The 15,047-nt window shown below is 43.0% G+C and overlaps 4 protein-coding genes across 10 annotated transcripts in view; 3 read left to right on the top strand and 1 right to left on the bottom strand.

Annotated features, from left to right (window-relative positions):
* Positions 1–10,117, top strand: part of LOC118509128 (sodium/potassium/calcium exchanger Nckx30C) — a 78,167-nt gene extending 68,050 nt beyond the window's left edge. For 6 of the 7 annotated variants that reach the window (XM_036049325.1, XM_036049328.1, XM_036049326.1 and 3 more), the window contains exon 8: positions 34–10,117. In XM_036049325.1, the coding sequence (XP_035905218.1) occupies positions 34–274 (241 nt within the window). In that variant the 3' untranslated portion in view covers positions 275–10,117. The remainder of the gene's footprint in view (positions 1–33) is intronic. The other variant, XR_004905843.1, reaches the window with a different exon arrangement.
* Positions 10,118–10,460: 343 nt separating this feature from the next.
* On the top strand, positions 10,461–11,316 carry LOC118509129. The gene is made up of 2 exons (XM_036049329.1): positions 10,461–10,574; positions 10,639–11,316. Exons 1-2 carry the CDS (start codon positions 10,560–10,562, stop codon positions 11,275–11,277), a joined length of 654 nt encoding a protein of 217 aa, XP_035905222.1. The 5' UTR covers positions 10,461–10,559; the 3' UTR covers positions 11,278–11,316.
* LOC118509131 (nuclear transcription factor Y subunit B-1) lies at positions 11,210–12,225 on the bottom strand. Its single transcript, XM_036049330.1, has 4 exons — positions 12,084–12,225; positions 11,677–12,008; positions 11,515–11,593; positions 11,210–11,423 (listed from the first exon to the last, which is right to left on the bottom strand). Exons 1-4 carry the CDS (start codon positions 12,097–12,099, stop codon positions 11,314–11,316), a joined length of 537 nt encoding a protein of 178 aa, XP_035905223.1. The 5' UTR covers positions 12,100–12,225; the 3' UTR covers positions 11,210–11,313.
* A 277-nt stretch (positions 12,226–12,502) lies between these two features.
* On the top strand, positions 12,503–14,648 carry LOC118513312 (methionine aminopeptidase 2B). The gene is made up of 2 exons (XM_036058900.1): positions 12,503–12,758; positions 13,054–14,648. Exons 1-2 carry the CDS (start codon positions 12,611–12,613, stop codon positions 14,403–14,405), a joined length of 1,500 nt encoding a protein of 499 aa, XP_035914793.1. The 5' UTR covers positions 12,503–12,610; the 3' UTR covers positions 14,406–14,648.
* The last annotated feature ends 399 nt before the right edge of the window (positions 14,649–15,047 follow it).

The following is a 15,047-nucleotide window of genomic DNA, read 5'->3' as shown; positions in this document are numbered from 1 at the left end:
CTGGAGCTCCTTTTCCTTCTTCCAACTCCACAGCCTTCCAATTCCGTGGCTCATGTACGGAATCATCTACGGCCAGCCGGTGGAGGTGAACTCCGTCGGTATGGTGTGTTCGATCACGATCCTGTTCTTAATGTTACTGTTCGTCGTCATGTCGATAGCTTGCTTCCGCTGGCGAATGAACAAAGGCCTGGGCTTCACCATGTTTTTGCTGTACTTCGCGTTCGTTGCCGTGTCGCTTATGTTCGAGTACGACGTGCTAGTGTGTCCGTTCTAAGGCGGAAACCCTCTGGAAACGCGCGAGCAAAACAAAAACTGCGCCAAACCATAGACGCAGTGTGTGCGCATCGCTCGTCAAAGCAATCGTTACAATACAATACGCTGATGGTGGTGCATGGGACAATCCGATCCACACACACACACACACAGAGACACACGATCAGACAAAAAAATCCATCAGTCCTCATACAAACACACGCACACACAAACACATTCATGTGGTGATGGAGTAGTCCGACTGGTTGCCCGCATCGCTTCTAAACTTCCGCACCGTATGCGCATGAGAACGAAACGAATGTTAGTATCCTTTTAGTACACGCGTAAGAAGCGTACGCCCGGTTAGAAACGTCATACAATGGCACGATGCGTGCGAGTGATTGTTACAAACGGAATGAGCGAACGAGTTTGACACAAGCCGAAAAGTTCAGTGGAGAGCGCGAGAGAGAATGAGAGAGAGAGAGAGTGGGTGTGTTTGAAGCTACCAGTGATACAGCATGACAAAACAAAATGGCTTAGGTGTTTAAGTAACCAGAAACCAATCTTTTTAATCTCTAACCCGCCACTGGGTTATCATTGGGTTTACAAAACAAAAAAACATCAAAACACAACCTAGATAAACACCGACGAAGCGAGCGTTACGCGAAATGAGTAGTTGACAGGTAGTGACAGCTAAGGCATGACCACACTAAGTAGTGCGTTTTTTCGAAATGAGCGTTATCCTGGTATAGCTGGATGAGGGGCGTGTAACGGAAAGCAGCAAAAGAAAAAATCAACTCACCTAAACCAAATCTATAAAACAAAAACATCTTTCATTTAAGACTTTTAACTCCTGTTCTATATTCGCATCTATAGTATTGAATCTATAAGAATCAAAAGAAAACAACGTGTATCGGGGAGAACGTAAAAAAGCAACACATTAAACACACAAAACAACATTGCAAAAAAAAAAAAAACATTTTAAATTATAACCAAAAACAAGCGCAACTCTAAACCAAAACATGGGTAACGATGATAAAAATGATCCCTGTATTTCAAATGAAATTAAACTAAAGCAAAACAAGCAAATGCATAACCAACAAACACAAACACAAACTAGATAATGTGCGGTTGCGGTAGATTACGCGAGGCGAGAAAAACAAAAATTTCAAACCAACCAAAACACGAACGAACAAAACCTTGAAATTTACCAAATGAAACCATATTTACCAACAAGTAACATGATACTAAACCAAACGGAGCTAACCTTCTTCGATTCTCTCTGTAGGTCTCACTTTCTACGGTTTAGCGAACTAAAGAAAAAAAAATAGCAACAACCGAAAGCCCATCTCTAGATTTTAATCCACGTTTAAAAATGATCAATTTCTTAAGCAAAAATCATGTCTCATCATTCATCATTACGAAGAACGATCTAACAGCAAAGAAACGAAACAAGGCGAAGGATATACTAACGCGAATATTAGTGGCTATACCTAAGGCGTAAGGAGTAAAGCGCAAAAAATCCCTGAATTCATCAACAACCTTACCCTTAATGCACGTACGCAACTCACATTTCACAGAAAGTCACAAACAAAATTCCGGGACGATATGCGGTGGTGTGACGCGACTCGGCGAATCGGTTCGCATTTATACTACGAATATTGAGAGTTTGTCGAGGTCCCTCCCTCCCCTCTCCCCCTAAGCCATTGAGAGCATTGTTATTTCACATTAGAGTCCTATGAATCTACTACCTTCCCTACTACTATTTACTACTACAACTACTACCAACTACTACCAACTACTATTACCACTATTCTAAGTATCACAGCCCCCGTTTTTGCGCGCGAGCACCCCTTTCTTCTCTCACTATCGTAGCCGCGAAGTAGAAATGCGAAACTCACACACAGACAAACAAACACACACACACAATCGTTTGCCCTTCTTCGGCATTATTAGCTTTGTTTTTGTGTAGGAAAGGTCCCACATACCGCCATCACTTCTTTCGCGCAGCGAACCAAACTAGAAGCGCTTTAGATCTAAAACACTCCACTAACACACACAAACACACTAAGCGAGTATACTAAAACCAATAGAATTACAATCAAAACAGGCCCCACTCTAATCAATCTAGTCAGGAACGGTCGAAGATCTTGTGCTCGAAAATAGAACATCCATCTTTCCACTGTACGGCGCTACTTACATTCCTTCCTAGAGACCCATTACTACTACTACTACTACTACTATTAATACCAGGTTAAAGCAAATATCTGAATCTTCATCCCAACTCTTTCGCGTGTCGGAAAAATCGATCTACTGTTTTTTAAAGAACTCTTCACAATCACTAAGACGTGCGGCGCCATCTTTTGAGCGAAAAAAGTGACAACTGCAAGCTGTCATTTGGGGAAATATTGTGACAGAAAGATGTTTACACGCATTAGTGCATTACTTAAGGCTCTCCTGAGAACTTTAAACAAACTTCTCACCGAAACGGCATCATTCTTGTGAATTCCATGCATCAGACGCTAGCAGAGGCAGCAGCTATCGGTATCGGATCATCGAACAGAAACCAGCAGCAGATCATCGCCCGGGATCATCCGACAGACAACAACACTCACCCAAAATCATGGTTCAAAAAGGTACTCCGATCGGTAAACGATCTCCCTGCACTGTGTGTCTGTTTGTGGTTTGGTTTGAAAATGCACGTGTACTGTCAGCTCTTTTTGCTGTCTTTGTGTGTCAGTCTCTTTGTGTGCTAGATATTGCGGTGTGAAGCGAAAAAGCGCACATACTAACCCAACGTTCACCATTTTTTGTGATGTGAATATACTTCTAACTGATTTTGACAGGTGCTACTATCCACTTCTTTCTCTATGTCTTCTTTCAAGACGGCCTGCCATTACTGGCTTCCTTGGCATTAGTTTACTCGTAGCTGGATAGCGAATGTCAGCGTGCAGGAGCAAATTATCTGGCACCATTTGCGAAAAGCTCTTTCAACGATGCTCCTTTCCTATAGAATTCGATTGGCGACTCTTGTTTGCAGTTGCAGACAACGCATCATCGGTATGGTTTTCCATCATAAACCATCCTCCTTCAACACAACGCATTAACAAAATGGCAAACGGTTTGCAAAACAAGGAACGAGATAAAACACCGACTTTAAGCTTGAAGCTACCCAACCATTCATCATCCAACCCAACCGCAGCATACTGCTACTTCGTGAGGCTTTTTTTGGAGAGCAGCAGCAGCAACAACAGGAAGCCAATAGATTAATAAGCAAAAGGGCAAAGCAAACAAAAGTAAGCAAAAATATACCCCTTCCCCGCCCCCCTCCCCACAGATCCCCAACGTTCCACAGAGACGCGGGGATCGTGCAGACGAACATAATACTAAATAATATGAAACAAACAAAGAAGCAGAAGAAAAAAACAAAGATAATAAAATGAAATGTTAACAAATTTTTGAAAGGTTTTCTTGTTTTTTATTTTGTATTATTAAAGAAGCAAGGAAGAAGAACAAGCCCAAAAACCCAAGCGGATGTAGGAAGAGAATTGTGGGGAGTGGCAAACAGTGGTAGTAAATAAATTATTAAGCAAATCATGCAGCTACACATATGGTGCAAATAGGAGATTAGGGTCTGGGAGAGAGGAACCGAACGAGCACGTGGAACTGTCAATGGGCCACGCGTGTGACGTGCAATAATTGTCAATGTCCAGTTAAGAGACAAATCATGCCACCCGAAGAATGGCACCGCGTGCACCATTTGCAGACAAAATGACAAGGTGGCAAGCATAACACTCTAACATCGAATTACGATTACATTTCGTTCTGGAGGTTGCGGTTAAACCGAGCGAGAGCATATGAGCAGAAAAATTGGCAACTTTTCAAACAGTTTCCCTAACCAGTCTCCTAATTTCCGCCCGGACCTAACCTTACTTAGACTTGCGTTCCGACAAACGGTCAATTGCTAGGCTATTTCAACGTTACTGGCGCGACACCCTGTTCTGCATCTTGCGCCGCCTACTTAGTTTTGCGTTACGATTGCTTGGCGCAACACTTTGGAAAAAAACGCGTTTAAAAGAAAATCTTGCTCGAGAGAGGGAGAGAGAAAAAAGAAAATTTAAACCAAAAACAAAAAAAGAAAACAAAAGAAATCGTACATATCTGTTGAGACGTGTATGCTGTTGTTGTTAATGTTACGTTTTTGTTTTCAGCATTCCACACGTCTTTGCAATACGAGCGCGTGTTGCGGTAGAGGAGGAAGAAAAAAAAGAAACAGACAAACACACTCACACACGCAACATTGAAGCAATGGCCTTGGTGCGCTTTCATGGGTTCAAGGGTTCAGGGACAAGAAAAGGATGAATCAATACAGTGTTTCTCGGGTCATAACACAACTGTCTACTTGTGTTTAACAATGAGCAGTTCGAGCTATGGCAACAATAAGATTGTGTGTTATATCTAAATCGCTCAGTTGTTTTAATCAAGTGGACACTGCTGTTGTGTGGCCCGTGAAACACGGTAACGCTTCTCCATTTTATCATTCTGCAGTTGAATTACGTTAAATATGCTCTCTTCTCGCTACTCTTGCAGTTACTGTTCTTCTAGAAAGAGCTGTTGCGGAGAGGAAGAAGGCCGGAAAAAGAAAATTACAAAAAACAAACGTTACGAATGCATAACTCTAAACAGAAAAGCGGACAGTAAAGTTTAAACTGAAAAAAATGCAAAACAAAACGACACTTGATAGCAGTAAAATCAAGCAAAACGAGCAAAACAACATAAGGTAAGAAGATAAGACAAAGCAAAGCAAAGCAAAGCAAAAAAACAATTGTTATTCACGTTACACAATTTGCTAATTATTAGTAGGCATTAAATATGGTTACAAAATGTAAATAATGCACAATTGCGCAAAATAAACAAAAACCAATAAGGGAGATGCTAAGCGTGGTAGAGGCGTATGAGCATAGTTATAGTAAGGAAAAGCATACACACACACACTGTTAGCAAAAGAAAAAGGATGGAAGAGAGGAACGGAACGGATGGAACGGCTTGCGGAAAGGGAGTAGAAGAGAAGAAAAAAACGAGGAACTAACGTTTGGCGTCCACTAGACAAAGAAAATGGTGGCCCTTGTAGAAGGCCTCACGTGGCCACACGAGACTTCCAACGAGGCATTCGTGCTGATGAGGTGCGAGTGTTGTTGATATTTACCCGTCCAAAATACAGCAAACAACACACAAAGTTGATGTTACACGGTGGAAGGAGCGTTTTTGCAGACAAAATTTGAAGTGTGTATGTTGTGAGTGCGTAAGACACAGCCAAAGTTACTGAGGCGTCCAGATTGAAGGACCGGCTTAGTGTTTTTCCGGTAAACGAAGCCGAATCGAAGACAACCACCTGAATATGCATTCTTGTTTACTCTGTCGAATCGATTTCTCATCATGGGCCAACTCAAAGCTCTTGAAGAGAGAGAGAGAGAGCTCTACTAATCTACTCCTGATCTTCTACTATCAACTATGCTCCAAAACGTGTACTCTTCCTAAGACAAACTCCAACCTTTGACGCTTATGTGAGCGCATAATAACCTCACAAGCACGTACACACTTCAAGAAGACATTGTAAACCTTTCGCCCGCAAAAAAAAGGAAATTGTGCTCTTAAATGCTCTGTATCACCCCCACAGCTAAAGCTTTCCGGATGACTCGTGATAGGGCCCTTTCTTCCTTCAGAGTGGGGCCTGATGGGTTTTGGGCTGTTAATGGAATATATAAATAAATACTCAAATGAGAAGAGCGAGCAAGATAGAGAGAGAGAGAGAGAGAAGGAGAGAGAGAGAGAAAGAGAGAGGTAAAACAAAACGTAGTCAATTTGTATCATACTTTCGTTTCAATGGGCGCGTGAACGTTTCCCAATTCCGCGCTGCTTTTCGGTGGTTCTAGGTTTTCCAACGAGTTTTCCGCATTTCCGCAACAACAAAAACAACAACAACAAAAACCCATTGTGCAAAATGTTAAATATACATTAATATACAATATGGCAAGGCACAGTCACAATAGAAAGAAACAGAAGAAGACGAGCAGAAGAATATTTCCTTGCCTAATACTACCTTAAATACTACACAAGTGTGCTCTTGTTTGCATTAGAAATACAAAAGTTAAAAAGACAGAGAGAGAGAGAGAGAGAGAGAGTTAGAGGACATGCAAGCAAAAAAGCTACGCAGACGAGCATAACTTTAGCGAAAAGCCCAGTTTTTTGCAGCCAGTACTTTAAACGAAAAACATTGCCAGATTAAAAAAAAGAAGGGAGATATACTTAGGATGCGTGCTGAGTGCTGCATTGGGTTGGCTTTTTTATTCGTTTTTTCGATTACCTATAAAGTGCAAAACGAACAAAAAAACCCAAGCGTATATATAAATAACACACACACACATACAGAAAAAGACAACAAAAACACATATGCGTTGCAGTTAGAGTGTAGTATAAAGCAAAGTAATGTTAAACCGAACAGAACAAGAAGGGGGGAAAACGAGGAAAAAGAAAAAAACAAAAAAAAAACACATTATAAAATGATATACGCTTGAAGAATGGCCACGGTTACGGTTGGGGTCATTCGCAAACAAATAAACAAAAAGAACAAAAAAGAATGCATAACAAAAAAGAGGGTAAAGTGGTGAAGCGAACAAATAAAAGCGAACAACAAAACATATAACATCACGTAGCAAGTAAGCAACATGATAAATGTTAGTCCTATGGGGTAAGCAAAGCGAGAAAGAAGGAAAAAATAAGAGAAGAAGAAGAAGGATAAAACAAAAGAGGGAAAAGGAGCACACAAACACACACTGAAACGATCGAAAGCTCAGTTGTCTCAGTGTGTAGGCGTGTGTACCTCCTAGGGCGTGTTGTTTCTATTGCTTTGTTAAACACACCGACATGTGAGCTGCCAGGTTTTGCTTTATCGCTGTCGAAAAAAAAAAACAAAATGGACGAACAAACAAATGTTGTGTTCCTGTGTTCCTGTGGGAGCGAAATTTTCTTGTGCCCGGGGGGGCCATTTCGGGGACGCGGGACAGCGGCGAAAGTGTGTATCTAGTTTGCTGCCATTTATTCTATTCCGAATTTTGAATTGTTCGTTATCCTGTTGAACGTGCTATAGGGCGTGTGGTGGTTAACTTAGTAGAATGACTGCATACGTTGGCGATGTTTGTTTGATTGTTTACATCGGTCGTACACACACACGATGTACGTTACAATTGTGCAAACCACTACCATTTAAAGCCCCCGTAAACGTTAAGGTATTGGAAATAGGTTAAGTAAAGTAGAGAAGAAGACAAAAGCAAACATGTAAACCAACACAAACAACAAAACATAAGAAGAAACAAGCGCTTGAAAGAGAAAGGAAAGAGAAACCGGAAGGAACAGGAGAGAGATTAAAAGAGATGTGCAGAGAGCGAGAGTGGAGAAAACGAGAATCGGATAAAATGGCGACGAACGAACGGGGACGCATTGGTTGCATTGGTTGTCTTTGGTAGTTTTTTAAGCGTAACACACCCCAGACATTGTAAAACAGTAAACCTCGTCACCAGTTTCAGATGTGATATTTTGGTTCTTGCGAGCGATGTGTGTAGCGAGGTGGCCCGGACCCAGATACCTCTGCCTGGATCTTGGATCGGCAGAGGCGAAGTCACCGGAAGTCACCATAGTGTGTGTTTTTCCTTTGGATTTTTTTTTTTTTCATTGATGGAGTTTCAGTTAAGTGTGCATAGTTAAAAGAGAAGCGGGAAAGAAAAAAAACCCCGGAAAACTCCCACAGCACGGGCAGCCGTCAAGGATCTCTCCCGCTGTGGATAGTTCTCGTTACTGAAATGCCTCACCAGGGAAAGGGCAAACCAGAGTCCAGAGGAAATAGGAAAATTGTGGCATTGAGCATTACTTGTTACATAGGTTCATTTTTGTACCATTAAACGCGTATCCATTGTATAGATCAATCGCTTACCCACAAAGAAAGGAAAAACGTTGGTGACTGGACCGAGTCGCTACTCCTGTCACGCAGCAAGTCCAGAACGGTTTTTATCAAGCCACCAAACAAGCACAAGCCGATCGTTGGATCGTACTCCAGCGAGCTCTGGACACTTCTTTTGTTGGGCAGACTAAACTCACACACACACACACGCGTATTGTTACTAATTAGAGAACCGGAAAGTTATCGAGAAGCGAGCAGGTCCAGGTGTCCAGGAGAAGGCGGACGACGCGACAGCAAACATGAGATATAAAGACATACTGAACAAACAACCAAACGCTTTTAGACTTCCAAGTTTACCAGGAACGGCATGTTCTTCAAACATTAACACATTAAAGGAAACACACACACACACAAATGCAAAATTAAAAATAAAAGTAAAGCTGCTAACAACAACAACTACAACAACCATACCTTTAGATAAGTTGTTCATTGCCGGTTCCAATATGGCCGACGGGGATGGTGAAGGTAGTAGTACATTAGTCGTTTCGAGTCAGTTGGCCGAAGCAACCCAATTCAAAGCATCAAGCGAGTGTGCGTTCGAGTGTGTGTGAGTGTTCGAGTGTGCGTTTGTTGGCCTGACACAAAGCTAAGATGTTGAATCTCTCCGATTTGTAGATATTGGTAGCATGCAAGAGCGAGTCCCGGGTTTGTAGTGACAGCGAAACGCCCAAACGCCGATGGCTCCGTTTGTGTTGCATTTGTTGCGCTCTTTAAATTATTTTAAAAGAATTTTTCGATATTTCTCTTACATTTTGTACCACTTAATGCCATTCCTTCATGCTCGATTACGTTTCCCAAACAAAGCAATAAGTAACAAGTATAACAGGTAGTGAATAAAATAGCAGAACAGTATAAGGCAGGATAGCAAATGGCCGAACGAACGGAGAAGGATCATCAAACTAATCTAACGCTCTAAATAATAAACAAAAACCGTAGCAATTCAATTTTTTAACATATAAAACAAATCTCATGTAGCAAAAACATACAAAACGCATAAAGACAAAGCAGGGAAGGCGCCGGTTAGGATGGGCGTTGGGATAGAAAGGTATGAAGTAATTGAATCGCAAACATAAAGATTGCCTCTTTCGAGCAGAGTTCATGAAGAATGGATGGCATAAAGGTATATTTTATGTTGGCCTTGTTTGGAGAATATTGGCTCACTGTCCAGCTTTGTTCGACAAGCTGCCTTGGTAATATTTTTGAATTTTCTTTCAAATTTGATTCAATTCTTAACATTTCCAACCCAGTTTAACCTCTACAATGCAAGACAAAACAATGCATAACGATCGGAGCGTAGTGCGCAGTTTTGCGTGAATTCGTCACAAAGAGAGTAAGCAATTGCTGCAGGAAAGCTAAATAAAATGCCACACACGCACACACAACATACTGCTGAACATGAGCCCAAAACCGATTGAAAGTTGTAGTAAAACATTTGAGCTGTATGTATAAATTTTTAAACTACACAACTACAAAATCTAAAACTAGGATCACGATCACGTTTTGCGTAGCTACCGAAAACAAAAAGGGCCATGGGTTGAAAGGATAAGAAAAAAAGGGAGCGAAAATCAGCACCGAATGCTACAACTGGAAAGGACATTCAAACACACACACACAAAAACACTCATACAACACGACATAAGAAACAAAACTGCAGAAATAAAACAAACAAAAAAACACACAGACACAAGTTAAGTATCGGAAGAGAAGCTAGCAGAGTTATATACTGAAGTAATTAATTGTTGACAAATGGGATCTTCAGGCGTAGTATGTTGCGTTTGCTGTCGCGTTTGCTGTCGCGTTTTTAAAAATAATAAGGAAAGAACGAGAAAAGAAACACCCCAAAAAAAAAAACACAAAGAGACAGAAAAGAGGGAAGATAAACTGAAGCAAACAAAAACAAACAAAAAATCAATGAAATAATGCGACATAAATAACAATGAAGACAAAACAGAAGAAAAAAAACTTTTTTGTTAACTATTATACATATATAGATTTGATTTTATATATATACCTATATATCATTCTCATTACAAAGCATATATAGAATAAAAATAAACTGATTCTAAAGGAAAATTATGAGCGCTTTTCATTTGTTTTCCACGTTTTCGAAAAGAAATGGTAGAATATGAGAAAACCGGTGATTTTAAAAATAATTTAAAAATGCTCTTCCCACTGTGCAGCACGTTTCAACGTATTTCCGATAGATGGCGCCCCACGTTGATTTGTCATTGTGTTTGAGTTAAAATGTAAACAAACGATTTTCTCGCGCCGAAAATCCTCCACCAGTTCGAATATGCAAGAAAACGAGGTAATAAAAGATTTTAATTATAAAGAACGTTGGACTAGCAATTCTCAAATCTTCCTTCTTTCAGTCAAATAATTCCCCCCCGTCAAAAATGGCAAAATTTCGCCCGAAACTAACGCCAAAAATGTGGAAGCGTGAGGAAGTACTGCTGTTGCTCGACATCTACGAAGCAACTGTTCTTCAATCAATCAACGAAACTGATGATGAGCTGTGGAGTATCGTATCGGAAAAGCTTAGCGAACAAGAAATACAAGCATCACCGGCACACTGCAAAAGCAAGTGGAACTTATTGCACAAGGCATACCTTGCCAATCCCGACAGTCAGGGGGCTTTCTTTCGGAGAGTGAAGCAAATTGTAGAAGCTGCTTCAAAAATGGAACAATTCATCGAAGAAGAAGAAACAGACCCGATAAAGGAAGAAAGGCTTGAACCACTTATCGAAGAAGAACTGGATGGGTCGGAAATTGTCATCGAAGAGTCAGAGATACACCCAGAATCGTTTATCGTGGAACGGATAACGGAATCACCGGTGACGGGTGAAACTGCTGAAGGTTTTGGCGAACTGATCGTAAGACTATGTTGCAAGATAGATACGCTTACCGAGATCCAGCATCGGCAAGAGGCACGCTTAGAGGAGGTTTACAAAATGCAAAGGGCGAATCGTGACCATTTATTGGAAATAAAGAAGCATCTTAAGATAGGTTAAAATAATACGTTGTGAACGTAACGGCTAACATTAACATCACATCTGCTCGTACGGTTCGTTCTTGAAGTAGAGCGTGTTACCATCAGTTTGATAGATGATCTCCGTATTGCCGATGACGGTCGGAAGTACCTGAGCCGTTACGGTATCTGACGCATGAAAGGAACGAACGGGTGGGAGCTGGGTTAAGAAATCATTTCCCGATGTTTGTTGGTGGTCGGAATACAAAATGAAACTTACCGGTAACGTGTCGACTCGATTCTCCCATTATTGCTGGATCGTGGGTTTCCTCCGAAAGGTGACGCTCGGACAGGATGGTCTGTGAAAAGAGAACCCGTTGCAGTAAATGGATAAGAATCTACCCCGACGAATGTACATATTGAGCCGACCCCAGAAACTTACATCCTTATACTTGCTCAGGTAAAGTTTTAGCGGCTCGACATAGTTCTCGAAACCGAGCGCATACATGGCACACAGAATGTCCTCCCCGTTGATGGTCTTGCGCTTCTCCATGTGGCACCGATCGCTTGCCTCGGATGTGATGAACGATATGAACTCGGACACACACTCCTGGATGCATTCGCGTGCTTCCTTTGCAATCTTCCCATTGGACGGGACGGACTTCTTCATGATCTTGGTAATGTTCGCGATGGGAAGAAATCGGTCCTGTTCGCGTAGCGGCGTGCAAACCTTGAGTATTTGGTTACCACCCGACTCCTCCGAATGGGTTCCTTCTGCAAGAAGCACAAGCATTTGAATGATTATTTCAGTATCCGGAACCATCTCGTTTTGTAAAAAGATTAACTTACCCATTTCGTCTTGCATTTTAGCGGATAATTAAGCGCAACACGGAATGAAACAAAATGGATTCCGGAGCAATAAAACTGTTTCTAGAAATGTTTACGACGCGGTTTGGAGCAGCGGGTATCACAACAAAGCATGCAATCGTCCAACGATGACAGCAAAAACGATAAAACATGGAGGCGTTTGTTTGAATTTTTTGAAAGCATTTCGGAAGAGAAAAATATATGTTTGTGTATTATTGAACAGATTATTTATTTTTATTACAATTTTTAAATTTTAACTGCAAAAACCAGCATTTCTATGTATTTTTTCCCCCGATTCTTCCAGTTTGCTTGAATTCAAATGGGTTAACCAATTGTCATGGTCCCTCTCCTCAAAAGAACCGAAACTGAAGTGATAAACTCAGCGTATAGAACGACAGCAAATCGCACCAACACATACACACCCAAGACCCGATGACAGCAGCTGCCTGTGCAAAACAAGAGCAATAGAAACGAGGAAACGCAAAACCCGATAGAAAAACCCGCGTGGAATGGCGTCCGTCGAAACAAAACCGAAATCCGTCGAACAGGAAGCGGAAGATGTCGACGATAAGGAGGACGTGGACGAGGAGGTAGCGGACGAGAATGTGCCCGCCGGAAAGAAGAAGAAAAAGCGCTCCAAGAAACCGAAGAAAACAGGTAAGCGGCACGCTCGGATTGGCAAGCGGGTTTGTGGTGCTTACAGGCGTTGGGGAAGGTTGAAACGGCCGAGAAAGTATGATTCACTTTTGCTTTTAATGTTTGCGAAGATATGCAATGGAAACTAATTACAGACAGTAGCATGAAGCGAGCGTTTTGTTATGTGCGCAATGTTTGAGGTTAGGTGTGTTGATCGATTTGTTTTTGTCACAAAGGAAGTCAGATGCTCCGGAATGCACACCGGTTTGTGGTTGTAGAGATTGTTCTAACCCCCCCGATTTTCTTGCCATTGCAGCTGCCGATCTTGCCGATGATGATGCATTGCGCGAAGCGCTTGCCGAACGACAAGCCGAAGACAAGAAAAAGGTAGCAGAGGCTCAGAAAGCTGCCAAGGAGCAGGCCAAGAAAAGCCAGAAAGCAGCCGAAGCAGCCACGAAAGGCAATGAAGAAGCCGGTGAGGAGGAGGAAGGCGACGAGGAGGAGGATGGTGCGCCCGGTACCGATGGGAAGAAAAAGCGTAAGCGACGAGGCAAGAAGAAGGCGGCAGCAAATGAGCTCGTTGCACCGTCGGTTCCGATCTCGGAACAGTTCGGCGATGGAAAGTTCCCCGAGGGACAGATTATGCAGTATCCGGATTCAACCACCGCCAAGGATCGATTCACGAGCGAGGAAAAGCGAGCGCTCGATCGGATGCATCTGGACATTTACAACGAGCTGAGGCAGGCCGCCGAAGCACACAGACAAACGCGCCAGTACATACAGAAGTGGGTAAAGCCGGGCATGACGATGATCGAGATCTGCGAGGAGCTGGAAAATACGGCCCGCCGTTTGATCGGGGAAAATGGACTCGAGGCGGGGCTTGCTTTCCCGACCGGATGCTCGAGGAATCACTGTGCGGCTCACTACACGCCGAATGCCGGCGATCCGACGGTGCTGCTGTACGACGATGTGACGAAGATCGATTTCGGAACGCACATCAAGGGACGCATCATCGATTGTGCGTTCACGCTGTCGTTTAACCCGAAGTACGATAAGCTGCTGGAGGCGGTGAAGGAAGCGACGGAAACGGGCATCCGGGAGGCGGGCATCGATGTGAGGTTGTGCGACATCGGTGCAGCCATCCAGGAGGTGATGGAATCGTACGAGGTGGAGCTGGACGGCAAAACGTACCAGGTGAAAGCGATCCGCAACCTAAACGGTCACTCGATCAGTCCGTACCGGATCCACGCCGGCAAGACGGTACCGATCGTGAAGGGCGGTGAGACGACGCGCATGGAGGAGAACGAATTCTACGCAATCGAAACGTTCGGCTCTACGGGCCGGGGTCTGGTGCACGACGACATGGACTGTTCGCACTACATGAAGGACTTTGACGCACCGAAAGTGCCTCTGCGGCTGCAATCGTCCAAGCAGCTGTTGGGTCTGATCAATCGCAACTTCGGTACGCTTGCGTTCTGCAAGCGCTGGCTGGATCGGGCCGGTGCGACCAAGTATCAGATGGCGCTGAAGGATCTGTGCGACAAGGGCATCGTGGAAGCGTACCCACCGCTGTGCGACGTGAAGGGCAGCTTTACGGCACAGTACGAGCATACGATAATGCTGCGACCCACCTGCAAGGAAGTCGTTTCGCGTGGCGATGATTACTGAGGTGGGTCAGTCGCGGATAGCAGGCGTGTGTAAAATTGAAACGAGAACCTAATCCCCTGAGGGGAACGCGCATACAAATCGTGTTGGCGAGTAATGGAGTTTTGGGTGTTTTGGGGAAAGTTTTTCTACAGTCATCTAGAAACGCAAAAATCAGCGGACGACATCGCTTGTGCTCGGTAGGAGCCGTGTGGATGTCATCTCTATTCTGTTGTAATAAAAGCAAAGTCATTCTGCTACAAAAAATCGATAAGTGTGAACGTGCTTTACAAACAAGATGACTCAGAAAGTAAATGCTTGGCATGCTATGTAAATTATACCAAACAACTCATTATATCACATGTCAATCCTTGTTCGTGCTCTTCTTTTCCCGCTCAAGGCTAAGCACGTTCATAACCCTTAACGGCTTATCCAGCTCATCGAGGTCCAAAATCCTTCTCCCCACTCGCTACTCAACTGCCGTCCTATTTGAAGACCAAAACCAGGAGTTGCTAACATCCCATAGAACGTTAAGATCGATCTTCTTCTTCTTCTTCTTCTGCTCAACTACCTCTAGAACTTAGTTGAAGCCCGGCAACAAGTTAGGACAGATCAGATAGTCAACAGCATCTGTTCAGCATTCGTTAGACCATTTAGAACAACCTT

Source organism: Anopheles stephensi, chromosome 3, assembly GCF_013141755.1.
Source record: "Anopheles stephensi strain Indian chromosome 3, UCI_ANSTEP_V1.0, whole genome shotgun sequence".
NCBI classification, from domain to species: domain Eukaryota; kingdom Metazoa; phylum Arthropoda; class Insecta; order Diptera; family Culicidae; genus Anopheles; species Anopheles stephensi.
This window is presented reverse-complemented; position numbering and strand designations above follow the sequence as displayed.